Genomic DNA, 13,878 nt, shown 5'->3' on the forward strand with positions numbered 1-13,878 from the left:
TGAAGCAGGGGGCTGGATTAGATGATCTCCTGAGGTCCCTTCGAGTCCTACGATTTTATGGGGGCAGTAGAGGATTCTGGCCTCGGGGAGGGACGTAGGAGCGGATGCAGGCCCTGGGAAGGGGAGGAGGATGCAGGGGACAGGGATTCAGGGTTCAGGAGGGGCTATGGGGTACGGGAGAGATGTCTGGCCTGTGGAAGGAATGCAGTGGGGGTGCAGGAGGGGTGCAGTGCAAGAGGCAGGCTGTGGGCGGGAGGACCTTACCTCAGCAGCTCCTGGTCAGCAGTTGGCTCAGGCAGGCTCACCTGTCTGCCATCAGCCCCAGACCACTGGCTGTTCCACATAGCTCTGGGGCTAGAGGGCTTCGTGGGCTGTCCCCATCCCCACCAAAATCTCTCAGCTCCTACTGGTTGGCTTCTGGCTAGTAGGAGCTGAGAGATTTTGGTGCAGGGGGAGGGCAATACGCAAAGCTACCCCCCCCAACAGGGAGCAGCCAGCTGCTGCTCCCTGCTGCAGGGGTGGACTGTGGGTGGCACTAAAAGGCTTGGTGGGCGAGCTCCAGATCTCAGAGAGACATCGGCTGCCAATCCCACTGAGATGTTGCTGCCTAACCCAGCCATTTAAACGTCAGCTTGGCTCCTCCTCATTTCTGAGCATTGCAGCACAGACGTCCCATTGCCCTGGGTCTGTAGGATGGCTTCTGTCTTTCTTTCCACTCTCACCTCTGTCTGTTTTTCCCAGCTGTACACTTCACCTACCATTGAATTGTGTGATGGGGTTGTGTGGTTAATACCTTGAGGCAGGCCATGGGGGTGGGAGCAGTGCCAATAGGTCACTAGCGTTCTGTGGCTGCCTTTCATTCCTCACTTGGGAAATGAGGGGTCTGTTCCTCCAGCCTGCGCTGTCAGGCTGAGTGCTTGCTCTGTACAGTGTAGAGCAGTTGGCATCTGTGGGCCAGCTTGTGATGGTGAGTGGTAGGCTTGGTAGCCAACGTTTGCAGGGTTGTGTCTTAGAAACATTCAGGGAGGCTGTGTAGTGAGTTAGAATCTGTGTCCCTGATCTATGGAAACGCACCTCTGAGCAAAGCTACACACACGTAAACGTCGGTAACGAGTCGGACACGGTTACAACAGGGCCAACCCAAGGTGGTGTGTGTACCGCCAGGTGACCTGCAGGCTATCAAAGGAGCGTTTGAAGGACTTTGCTTTGTGCAGCAGAATATTTCAGTTTTGTTCCATAATGACAGTAAGGTCCCTATAAGCCGCGTTATTGTAGGTGCCACATTCCCCCCTCTGAACTTACTGCCGTTTCCAAGATAAGGTGGAAACTACCACATGGTGTTGAAAACAGAAGGGAGGTGCAGGACTCTGTGTATTAACGGATGTGTTTTCCCCCTTGTCTCTGCTTTAGAAACCAGGCAATGCGGAAGAAGTTAATTTTGTACTTTAAAAGGAGAAATCATGCTCGCAAACAGTGGGTAAGTGAAGCCCCTAAGCTTTATTTTACATGTGCATAACAGATGTAAAGAAGGGTTAATATTTAGCCCTTGGGCGTAGAAAACAAAAGGAGAGATCCCAGAACAGACAAGCTAGTACTTAGCTTGTTGCCTCTTGGCTCTGCTTTTTCTGTTCTTGTAGGACCCTGTGCTTCCATGCTGTAGCAGCCCCCTTGTAAAAGTAATTGGTATACAAATTGTTTGGGGCCTGTTTCTAGTCTGGGTAGTACCTTACCCACTCACAGGAAAAGGAAATAGCATGTGGTTTACCTGTAGAGGTGTCCTCGCTAATTTCTATAGGACTGTTTGCTCAGTGTAAGTATGAGTCACGGAGAGAATAGTGAAACTTACACCAACGCCACTGCAGACAAATTAAAGATGAATCTCACCCTTTCCAGCTGACAGCAGAATTACATTTTTGGAATCTGTGGTTTAAAACAAAAGAAAGCCCAACCCCATCCATTCTCTTGCAACAAAGCGACCTAAAAGTGCTCTACAAACACTTTGAATGGAAGTTTCTCTCTAGTACATAAAGAAAAAGCCCCAGATTTTAACCTGAGATTTTGAAGAGACGTGGTCAGATTGTTATAAATCTAAACTCAAGGAGGAGTGGGAGAATGACACAACATTGCCTCTGGAAAATAACCCACCAACCTCATTGTGCTGGTCTGTGGACACTGGGAAGTACAGCCTAGACCCAAAAGTGAAATTGTCCTATCTGTCATTGTCCAAAGTAGGAGAATGCCAAAATGTAAACCAACAGTCCAGATTAGGAAGAACAAATCACACTGTAAACAATTTCTGTTTTAATAATCTAAATGATTTAGTCTCATGGGTGAGGTGTGTATTTTTTTCATGCAAGAGCTATATGTTGCATTGGACTGTCACATTAGACTATTCAGAAATACAGATGTCCGTCTGGACACCATTGAGCTGTCCTCTGTGGGGAAGCCTGACATGTCAGCTTTAGCTTCTTATGTTGAAGCGTGGGCAGGTTTTGTTAATTTCCTTGGGCGCAGGGGTTTGCATGAAATCTCTGTCTGGGAGGGATTGCTGGGGAAAATTAGGGGAGTGATATTGAAGCTGTGACTGTGAAGACAGAGCTCTGAGGAGCTGTTCCTGTCAGAGCCAGTGAGCAGAGCATGGCTGTTACTGACAGTGAGTAAGGGCATGTGCCTTTTCTGTATTTAAAAACCCAAGCCACCCTTTCGAATGCCTCGGGATGTGCCTTTCAAAGGGATTGCTGCAGTTCTCCTGTGGGTTGGAATTTACCTTGAAGTCATTTGGCTTTTTGCTTCATAAGACCCTTTCCCCAAAGAGACTGCCTGGAATAACTGCCGTGTTTTGCATTGGAGAGGAGAACATCAATATTCTCTTCTGCAAAACAGAACGTTTGCAAAGCAGAGTGTGTTTTTGTTGAAGCACAGAGGAACTGCTCGGCAGGGTTGCTCCTGGAATGGGATACTCCAGTGATACTAAAAGGTCTTCAACTCATGTAGCGAGTTGCCCAGTTTTACCACAGGTCTACATAAAAAGCATTATCAAAGTCAGTCCAGTAGAGTCTCAATTCGCAAACGTAATGTTTGTGAATTCAATTATTCGCGAGCGGCTGCTTCCTCCAAGGCCCCGGGCAGGAGCGCTGGCAGCCGCCCCTTCCCCCGGGCACCCCTCGTATTTGGGAAAAATCAACATTTGTGAGGGTTCTAAACATGGAACGCTTGCGAATATTGAGACCCTACTATACAAATAAATGTCATATGATGACCTGTTTGTACAGCTCTGTGTTTTACACATCCAGGGTTTAAGTGCAATATTTATATTCTAATTTGTTTATTCTCTAGCTTTATGGTAAGCAGGAGAAGGTAAGTGATTTGTCAGTCATAATGTGTTGCAGCACGTTTGTATTTTAAGATCTGATTTTGGAAGCAAGTTGTTTTTAAAAACGAGGTGAAGCTTTGGTCTTGTGCGCTCACAGCAAGCTCCTGAGGGGCTCCACTTATCTGGAAAGATTGGGAACCATCGATTTAAACAAATGTGTTGTAATGGTAGGAAAAGAAGTGTCTGAAAATTGTAGGTATTGGAGTACTTACATTTATTTTAAAAAGGGAGCACTTTATTTATTTATTTATTTATTTATTTTAATAAAAAAGGTTGAGAAGGTCTGGGATGCCCTTTGCAGCGCTCAGTCTCAAATACATTGCTCTGTTGCAAGGTGTGGAGATGGAGGGGCAGTTTAATTAGACTGTGGCAGCATGGGACCCAAAGTGTGGCTTGCAGAAAATAAACCTATGATAAAGAATCGAAAAATTTCTGCTACCTGTTTTTTTCAGTGCCCTTGAAAGGGGATGTTCCAATTTAGGGGAAAAGATACTGACTCTTTTCCTAGAATAGGCAGGAAGCTGTTGCTGAATTAGCAGTGACTGCATTTGCTCTTTCTTTTTGCAAAATGGGCACATTTATCTATGTAGCCGCCTATTTCTTACAGTGGACGCTATTTAAGAAGAAATGAGAAGCACTTGTCTAAACTCAAATGTTTCTATTCGTCTCTCACTCTCCAAGACACACCCACCTGTCTTGTAGCATCACTACAAGATTTACCCAGCGTTGCTTGGGTCCTTCAGGGCGAGGGGTTGGGAGGTGAGGGGTGTGGGTGGCGGGGACTCAAGGAAGGGGCTGAGCAGTGCATGTGTGAGGGTAGGAGGCGGGCGGCTGCTCCCTGGTGTGGCAGGAGCTGCACTGGCCAGGTGCTGGCTCGGATGGCAGGGGCCGTGCTGGCTGGCAGGTGTTTCGCAGTTCTCCAGGGCTGTTGGTGCTGCACTTGCTGTCTCCCTTTTGGTCCCAGATACATGTAACAGCTTGCGTGGCGGAGAGGGTGGTGGGTAGCTTTGCTGACTGGAACAGCAGGCTGGTTTACAGCCGGGGGGGGGGGGTGTCTCTCTTACAGTACGTACTCAGCAAGCTGCACCCGCCCCTCGCTCGTACACAATAAACCAGTGCAGCGGTTTGCAAACCGTCACTTGGGACCCCAAGGTGGATTGTAGCCCTGCCAGGGCTGGTGTTAAGATTTGCCAGGGCCTGGGGACCAAACGCAATCCCAACAACTTCAGCCCTCGGTCATTCACGTGACCATCTGTCCCATTTTCCCCGGGACAGCCCCTTATTTAAGCTGTCTCACAGGCTTCCCGACTTTTAAGAAAAAGGCCAAATTGTCCTGTATTTCACAGGGCTCCTGCTCCCCAGCACCCAGTGCCTTGGGACAGTAGCCCCCACTGCTGGAGAGCTTCTCCGCAGGGTGCCTGCCCTCTTCCCTGGTGCCCTGTGCCTCAGGGCAGCAGCTACTGCTGCAGGGAAGCTCCTCCACAGGGCAGTTGTGCCATTTCCCAGCACTCCACAGCGGCTGCCCCTGCTGCCAGCGAGCTCCGACATGGGGCGGCTGCCTTGTTCCCTGGTGTCCCACACCTCGAAGAGGCAGCTCTGACTTCCAGGGAGCCCCTTCACAGGGCAGCTGCCTTGTTCCCTGGCATCCCCTGCCTCAGGGAGGCAGCTCCTGTTGTGGGGAAGCTCCTTGGGGGGGCGGGGGGGGCTGCCCCATTTCCTGGTGTGGCAGCTCCTGCTGAGAGGGGCCCCTGCCACCGGCAGCTTCTGCATTCCCTACTATTTCCCCCCTGCCGGGAGGCTGCAACATCACTGTTCTTGGCACTCACCTACCAGGAGGTTGTGGAGCCCCTGTCCCTGGCGCCTCACCACGGAGAAGCAGCCCCCGTTGCTGAGTAGCACTGACATGGGACAGCAGCCCCCAGGCTTGGAGGCTGGTGCCCCATATTTGCCATAGGGCAGTGTGGTCACCCTATGGGTCGAGGGGCACAGGTTACAGGCCCCAGGCCAGGGGCTGAAGCCCCTTGACTTTGGCTTTGCACCTCACCATCTGCCCAGAGAGTAGAACTTCTGCCCAGGGTAAACAGGGCTCCGGCAGGCAGGGCCCCCACTCCTGGCTCCTGCAGCACTTTTTATTGTCAGACCGGGGTCACCGTGCAATGAAGTTTGAAACCCCCTTCCTAGTGTATAGGGGTCATTAGTGGTCAGCAGTGTGCAGGATGTGTTTGGCTCACACAGAGGAGATGAGAAGCCATGTGAGAAGTAGGGCAGCCCACAGCTGGCCAAGAGTTTTTCCACACAATTTCTTTTCTGTAGGGAAACTGCTGATTTTGTCAGTCAGAACAGTGTGGGATTCTGATAACAATGTCCTGGTAAAGGTGAATCAGGCTGTGTGTGTGTGTTGGGGGAGCGGACATAAAAGAAAGAGTGTGGAAAGAGCCCCATGGCTCATCTGAAAGACCTGGGTTCAGACTCTGCTTTGGAGTATTATGTTCAGTATGAATAGCTGATTCTTTATGCAAAGGGGAGCAGCTCCAACACGGGCAGAGGGAGATTTGGTTCTGTTGCTTGGTTATTTGGGTGCTCCCCTGGGATGGAGAAAGATCCTTATTCAAGTCCCTGCTTTGCCTGATTCAGAAAGGTCCCCATTTGCCTCCAGCAGGAGCAAAGCCTCTTTTAGTTATTGCAGCGTTTTCCATAAAACATAGGGAGTGTTGCTGGGCAGCCCACAAGTAGCATCAGCTGGGCTGGGTCACAGGTTCCAAGTGTCCTGCGCCATCCTGTGGCTTTCCTGGAAAAGGAAGACGTTGCCTTCCTAACTTCCTCCAGGGAAACTGCAGACTGGCACGCAGCATCAGCCGCCAGCTGCGTCCCAGCTCGCTGAACTTCACCGGCTATATTTAGCCTTTTCCCAAGCTTGCCACTGAGGAAGCAGGAAAACGGGGCAGACTTGTTGGCAGCAGAGGGAACCGTGGAGCGTTGTCCTCCTTTGCTGGCTTAGATTTCTGTGTGTGTTTGTTTGCTGTCTGGCCAAGGGGCATCATTAGGAGAGGTGCGGAAGTGCAGAGCCTGTGAAGTCTGTGCAGTGGTCTGGTCACATGACCCGCTGCTTCTTGCTCCTGAAGCGCGATGTCCCTGGGCAGGTGTCAGAGCTTTTGATTTTAACTGCAGTTCCCCACTTCTCCTGAGGTGCCAGGCAGGGCTGCCTGACTCTCAGCAGGGTTATGCAGGACATGCCTCAGCCAGCGGGACGTTTTTGTCTAAATACAGGACGTGGGACTTGTTGGGGAAAATTCAGGACAGTCTCACCGATTGCGGGACGTCTGGCCACCCTAGTTCCAGTTGTGCTGCTCTTGAAACCAATAAAAACACCTACACTCCTCGATGGGAGCAGGAAAGTCCTGAGGCTGGGCTCTGTTTTATGAGGCTCGTGCCCCTGTGAATCTGTGGGTATCGGTGATTCATTTTGCTGGCGAAAGATGCGAATGCACATTTTGTATCTAGAACTCTGCAGGCTTGTGGATATCCACTTTCTATCCGCGCCTCTCTGCCGATGTTTCCTCTCATTTTTTTTCTGTCCACAGAAGCATGTGCACCACCCCTAGAAACACAGGCTGTGCCAACCAGCTGGGTGGCACCTAAATCTCTCCTGGGCAGCCCCGCGAGTGCTCAGCATACAGGGAACACTGGTGCTCGTATCTCTGGCTGTCCATGTGGATACCTGCAGCTCATTTTTGTGGGTGCAGATTTTGTTATCTGTGCAGGGCTGTACCCAAATCTGCTGAAGATGGGTGTCTGCTGTGCCAGCACTGGGAGGATGCTATCATGCGGAGAAGGCCAGCAGCATGGGAATTTGGGGAGGCAGGCAGGAGCAGAGCACATGCTGGCCACAGTGGTGTGCTTCTGCCTGGCTGAGAAGAAACCCACTGGCTCTGGGAAGATGGGAGGAGAAGGAAGGGAGAGAGAGATGGAGCAAACAGAGGGAAAGGGCAGCGGGAGCAGAACGGAATGGGTCAGCTCTGCATGTGGGCTCCAGACCGGTGTCTTTGCCTGCCTCACGCTGGGAGTGGGCCCTGCATTCAGTTAAACACGACTCGACTCCGTCGCTTCCATGTAGCCAATAGCGTGTGGCAGGATGGCTCCTAGGGCTGGCCCTGCTTTCCAGACTGCAACCTGAGATCCAGAGTGTGTGCCTGTTTCAGCAGGCGGCCTGCCACTTTGAACACCGGGGAGTGTCACCTTTGAAAGCAGGGCCTGACAGGCGCTGCCCGAGGGAGCACCTTCCTGTCCATGTCTCTTGGCTTCAAAAGGGTCAGCTTCCTTTTCAGCTCTGGATGAGTAGGGGCAGGGCCTGAAGATGCAGGGCATGGTGCTGGGAGCAGGCGTCCCTCTCATTTTCCCATCCATTTGGGTGGAATAAAGTTTGTTGTGTGCACTGAGGCTTGTGCTGGTGTGCACCACCAGTAGAAACACACGCAGCTCGCTCTGAGTGGCTGTGGACGCTCTGCTAATCAGCTGGGTGGCACTGTACCTTTCCTGGGTGGCCACTCAAGCGCCCAGCCTACAGGGAAGGCTGCTCTGCAGGGTGGGACATGCACGCACACTGCAAACCCGCTGCAGCAGACATGAGGGCTCCTGGAGAATGGGGAGGCCAGTTGCGGCAGATGCTGGGCATGTGCTGAGCCATTGTGCCTGGGGTTGTGTAGGTTGCTGTTGCGGGCTACTGGCCTCTCCCCTCAGCCCAGGAAGGAGTGAAGCTGTGTCCAGGGTCTGGTTCAAGCCTTTTATTCTTTATTTCTTTCACAGAAAACTCGGACAGCACATCGGTTGTCCCTTCCCCCAGCCTGGGCTCCTTCTCCAGGGTCTGTCTGTTCCTCAGGTGTCCACCCTGCAAGCCACCTGCCTTAGGGCAGGGGTTCTCCCTGTTTCTCTTTGAGCCCCTCCCACCCCAGCAGGCTGTACAAAGGCCATGGCCCCAGCAGCTGTTTGTCTGTACAGAAAAGCCAGGCCAGCCTTCGGGAGCAGGGCGATGTCCTGAGGGTCACCTGAAGCTGAGAAGCTCAGGCTTTGGCTTCAGCCCCAAGTGGTGGGGCTCAGGGTCCTGGGCATCAAACCTGTGCAGTGGGACTTTGGCTTTCTGCCCTGGGCCACAGCAAGTCCAGTGCCGGTCCTATGTGGTGGCCCGCTGCTGAACCCCTCTCCAGGGCCTCCCACAGGAGCCAGCCTGCTTCCCGTAGCTCTCCTCTCTTGAACCAGGGCCCCCTGGTGGTACCTGTCTGCTCCAGGCAACTCTCTCCCCACCCATCTGACAAGCTGGCGTTTGTAATTATCTCATGCTGGGTGTGAGCTGATTCCCCACAGGCGTAGCCAGGCCCTGCTCCTCTCTCAGGGCCAGCCACCCTGGGACAGCATCCAGACCTGTCTTAATTGTGCGGTGCTTCAGAGGCTGACAATGGTAGAAGGAGCCAGGTCTCATAGGGGCAATGTTCTCTGTAAGCCAAGCACTTGGACAGCAGCCCAGGAGAGATTTGGGTGCTGCCCAGCTGATTAGCAGAGCACCCACAGCCAGCAGCTTGTGTTTATTTCTATTGGTGGTGCACAGTTGCACATGTCATGGCGCACATAACAAAATTCATTCCACCTATGGATTGGAAAAAATGAGTGATGTTGCCATGGGGCCTTGATTCTGTGCCAATGAACCCCCCCACCTCAGTTTCTCCATCTGTAGAATCTGTGTATTAATTATACTTCCTGGCATCCCAAGCAGCTTTGGATGGATCGTGTTTGCCAAGTGCTACAGAAAGAGCTGGCTACTGCTGCTTTTCCCTTTTAACTTCATTGTCAGTGTCAGCCAGAAAATTTACTTGAGTTTTTGATTGTGAGAATCAAATCTGATGCTCTAGAGACAAAACAGATGCACGGCTTTGTTGTTGCATTATTCCTCTACTTGCGATGACTAATATATGCTGGACATACTCCTCCTGGAAGGAGTCAGCCTGATCGCAGCAAATACAAAGGTATGAGAAGACACTGATTGTCTAAGCAGGTCAGATCACTCTTTTTCAAAGGCAAATGACAGTGACCCAGGGGACTCAGATTTAACCTAACACGGTGCTCCAGACAGCTCTGCCTCCTGTTGTCACCGCTCTCCTCTTGCAGGTTTTGCTAATTTTGCAGGTCAGAATTTGGATTCTGTAGCCTCTTCTCTTCCCCACTCCCTCCCTCCCCCGCACCCCCTCGTGTTACGCTTGGTTGGTCCTTGAATAGGTTGATTCACTTAGCTTAACAGGAGATCAAAAGAGGGCACCAAGTGAGCACTCCTGAGTACTGCATATAAAACAGCCTCAGAATTGAAGTGTAAAAACCCCCTTGGGCTGGAACGGGGCCATGTGAGAGCGGGTGATTTCGCACTGGGATTGTGTGGGATTCTATAGAAACAGCAACAGGCTGTTTGCTTTCCTTCCCCCTTTGATGTGGCCCACCCATCCATGTTGTCCCATACGCGACTCTTGTGGGGGGAAGAAATGAACCTTGGACAATTCCTGCAGATAGAGGGGGCCTTCTGTATTTGGTCTGAGTTCTCTTACTGGCCAGGTCCTGCCCTGCATGGGCATATGAAGCTCGTGGGAGCCCATGTCCACATCCAGGGACACTAACTGGCTCTACAGACTAGTGTTCCCCATAAGCTGAGCACTTGAGTGGGTACACAGGAGAGATTCAGCTGATTAGCAGAGCACCCACAGCTGGCAGCATGTGTCTCTCTGGGTGGTGCACATCCAGACAAGCCTTGGTGCAGATAAAATTTATTGCACACACAATGGGGGAAAAAATTAGAGGGCACGCTGCTACAGATCAAAGATCCGCTGGGTTTTGTGGTTTTAGGCTGAGCTTGTGTAAGGGGCCTAGCTGTGCACCTATCCCTCCAGACGCTCAGCTGATTCCATGATTCCACCTTTCTGGGGGCTTGTCTGTACTTGTTTTTTTCCCTGGGGGGAAAAAAATTCTGAAGAAAAAACAAAACAAAACAACCTTCGATCCACACTGCAAAGCTTGTTACTCTGAAATAACAGGACATTGAACTCGAAATAGTAACGCCACCAAAACAAATGACTTTTGCTCCACCGCCCCACCTTCTTTCAATTTTGAAATTGACTGAGTGTATACTAAGCAGAGGTAATTAGAACTTAATTGGCCTCTAGGGAGCATCCCATCGTAGCTTTTATTTTGAAGTTGGGCTCTGTAGTGCAAATGCTCCGTTTCGAAATGCTTTTGGAGCATGAACGCTCTTTTCAGAAATACCTCACTTTGGCGTTGGAACGTCCAGACAAGTTGTTTCTGAAAAATCCTGGAGCGTAGACGTAGCCAGAGAGCCCAGCCACAGGGAATGCTGGAGAGCATGGGAATAAACCGCTGCAGCCTAAATGGCCAATTGACCAGGGGGCTGGTAGAGCAGGGGATCAATTACGGAGGGCGGTGATTCCACTGTTAAGGGCGGAGAGCTGTTTGGGCTTGCACTTGCCCTGGAGGTTTCAGCGGTCAGGGGCCAGGACTGAGCTAGCTGTACCAGTGCAGGCAGGCAGAGCGACTCTCGGTGACTTTGTGCCCCACCTGCCCCTTCTTGGAACAGCTGAAACCCTGGTTTTGCCCTGATGCAGCACTGTGACAGCTGGCCCCCGGCTGCCCACAAGGCAGGTGGAGCCCCAGCATGGACAAGGCCTTAGGAGCAGCATGGGGGCTGAGACCATGAAGTCGGAGCAGAGGAGGTGGGGCTCAGGAGCTTGAATCTCACCACGCACAATGGGTGTTGCAGCCGCTCAGGGAAGGGGTGAGCAGCAGCTCTCCAAGGGGCTGGCGTGAAGCAAGGTGAGTTGAAACGGGGGGCTGAGAGGAGTGGTTGCGAAGGGTTCTGGCCCCGGACATGGGGCAGAAAAGATGGCTCAGAGTTCCTGGAGATGCAGTGCCAAGGGATGACTCTAGCCCTGATTCGAGGCTGGCTGACGAAAAGACTGGTGGGATTGGGTGCCCGGCTCTGCTCAGCTGTCTCATTCCATTCTAACTCCCCTGCCACCTCACACTCGGGACACAGCAGCAGTCCCAGAACTCTGGACATGAGCAGCGACCCAGGCTGGCTGCATGGGGGCATCCAGGCAAAGGTATTTGGGTGCCTAATTCCCATGGAAATCAGTGGGAGTTAGATGCCACAAACCGTGGAGGATGTGGGCCGGAGCCCATCTTGGGCTGCTTCTGCAGCTTCTAGAGCAGTGATGCTCAGACCAGGGGCAGCAGGTGTGCAGAACTTTTGGTAGTACCCAGAACCCTTCCCTGCTCAGCCTTCCCCTCCCTCCCACCATCTGCCTTAGGCCCTAGGACAATGTTCCCCATAAGCTGAGCACTTGGGTAGCTGCCCAGCAGAGATTTGGGTGCTTCCCAGCTGATTAGCTGAGCATCCACAGCCAGCAGCATGTGTTTCTGCTGGTGGTGCATATCTCTCTTTGCCTTGGTGCACATAACAAAATTTATTCTGCACAGAGATGGAAAAAATTAAAGGGAACATTCTCTGGGAGGGAGTTTTGCTGAGGGAGGGAATGCAGGTTAGCTGAGAGGGGCAGGGTTGATTCCAGCACATCCTTGCCCTCTGCAGCCAAATGAAAAAATATGGGCTCCGCACCAGCATTCCCTGTAAGATGAGTGTTTTAGTGGCCACCCAGGAGAGATTCAGATGCCTCCCAGCTGATGCGCTGAGCACCCACAGGTTGACAGAGTGTGAGTCTAGTGGTGGTGCCCAAACACACATGCTTCAGTGCACATAACGAAAACTGTTCTGCACAGGGATGGAAAAAATGAGAGGGACCATTGCTCCCCACCCACTGCTTGGCCAAGTGCAATCTGCCTGACCCTGGAGTGTGGGTCTAGTGTGCAGCACAGTCACTGCGCCCTACTTCATTTGTTCTTTGGGGAACAGGCTGGCCAAGTGTAACAGTGGGAATAAGCTGCAGCTTTGCATGGCTGTAGTAGTTTAATTGCCTCCCACCCAGAGGAAGAATGCAGAAGAGAATGAATTACGCCGGCGCCCCACTGCTGTCTGGGGGTGCAGGTTACACACCGTCTCTTTGGGAAGTGCTGCCTTAAAACCGTGACTCGGCTTTAGCTTGCAAGAGAGCATGATTCCTATGGGGGGGAGGGGTGCCTTTTAACGGGAGTGAAACTTGAGTATTAGCCATGAAGCTGAACCCATAATACTTGGAAGGTGCTTGGCTGGGGTGCCAGTGGTGGGCTCCAATGCGTAGGGGTGGCTGTGCCCGAAGGAAGTCACATGGAGTTGTTGTGGGTTTACGCCAGTGTAACTTGGACCAGAATCTGGCTGCAATCTTTGCAAAACTAAGTGTGTCAATCAGTCCAGTCCCCCTACACTGCATGTGGTCTCATCTGTTTCGTTGTTCGCTTCTCTGGCTTCACCCTTACCCTCACTTCCGCTATGGGAGCTTCAGTGCTAACTAGGGATTTATTTTTAGTTTCCAGAGAAGAGCAGTCTTGTAAATTACATGTCTGCTTCTTTCCACCAGTGTGCGGGAAATCACCAGGCATGACTACTAAGCTGTAAGGGAGGCTACTAGAGCAGACCTGATGAGAGACAGAGAGAGAGTGTGTGCGCGCGCGCGCGCGCTCACAGACAGTGCATTGACCAGAGCCAGAAGGAAATGGGCTGAACTGTATTTTCTGCCTTTCCTTTGGTTCTGTCTCCCCCATGAAACGTTTCTGTCCCCAAAGGGAAGAATAGAAATGACTTTGTCATTAGAGGTGTAAAGACTTAGCAGTCATTGCATGAGTCATTTAAAACTGGCCAGCTCAGAGCAGGCTTCTGTTGTGTCTTTTAAGAAGTCACCCCAGCACTGAATGAGGCCTCACTGCCATTGGACAGGAAGCAGAATGTGCAGAATCACTTTGTTAGTGGTTGGATTTCTTTGAATGCCTGGGATGTCCTGTCTGGGCTGAGAGGGACTGTGCTGGAAGCACTGGTGGAGCTCTGGGGGCATGAAGTCCAGTAATATCCCAGCCACTACTGGGAGGATCTTCTGTTTAACACATTGGCTGCCCTGGTCTGCTTCCCCAGGGGCCACTGGTCACATTGTGGTAAAACCCATCTGAGTTGGAAAGCCGCATGTTGATAGCGTCCTTGAGACCAGTGTTCCCTGCAAGCTTGGGTGCGTGCGTGGACACCCAGGAGAGATCCAGATGCCACTCAATTGATTAGCAGAGCGCCCACATTTGCTCAGAGCCAGCAGTGTGTGTTTCTGTTGGTGGTGTACATCCACCGTGTCTTGGTGCATGTGATAAAATTTATTCTGCCCATGGATGAAAAAAATTAGAGGGAGCCCTGCTTGAGGCCCTGGATTCTGTGGTCAGAAAGGCTAAATGTGGACACCCTTTTGAGGTGGGCCCTGATGTGGGGTTTGGGGTACAGTATGGGGTTGGGTAGGGTGTCCACACTGATGCTCCCAAGCCTGAAC

General features: G+C 51.8%; 1 protein-coding gene across 12 annotated transcripts in view; it reads left to right on the top strand.

Moving 5' to 3' along the window:
• The window catches only part of NCOR2 (nuclear receptor corepressor 2), a 446,369-nt gene that overhangs the window by 275,642 nt on the left and 156,849 nt on the right, over positions 1-13,878 (top strand). For all 12 annotated transcript variants that reach the window (XM_075012373.1, XM_075012370.1, XM_075012376.1 and 9 more), the window contains exon 9: positions 1,411-1,477. In XM_075012373.1, the coding sequence (XP_074868474.1) occupies positions 1,411-1,477 (67 nt within the window). The remainder of the gene's footprint in view (positions 1-1,410; positions 1,478-13,878) is intronic.

Source organism: Carettochelys insculpta, chromosome 18 (assembly GCF_033958435.1).
Source record: "Carettochelys insculpta isolate YL-2023 chromosome 18, ASM3395843v1, whole genome shotgun sequence".
NCBI classification, from domain to species: domain Eukaryota; kingdom Metazoa; phylum Chordata; order Testudines; family Carettochelyidae; genus Carettochelys; species Carettochelys insculpta.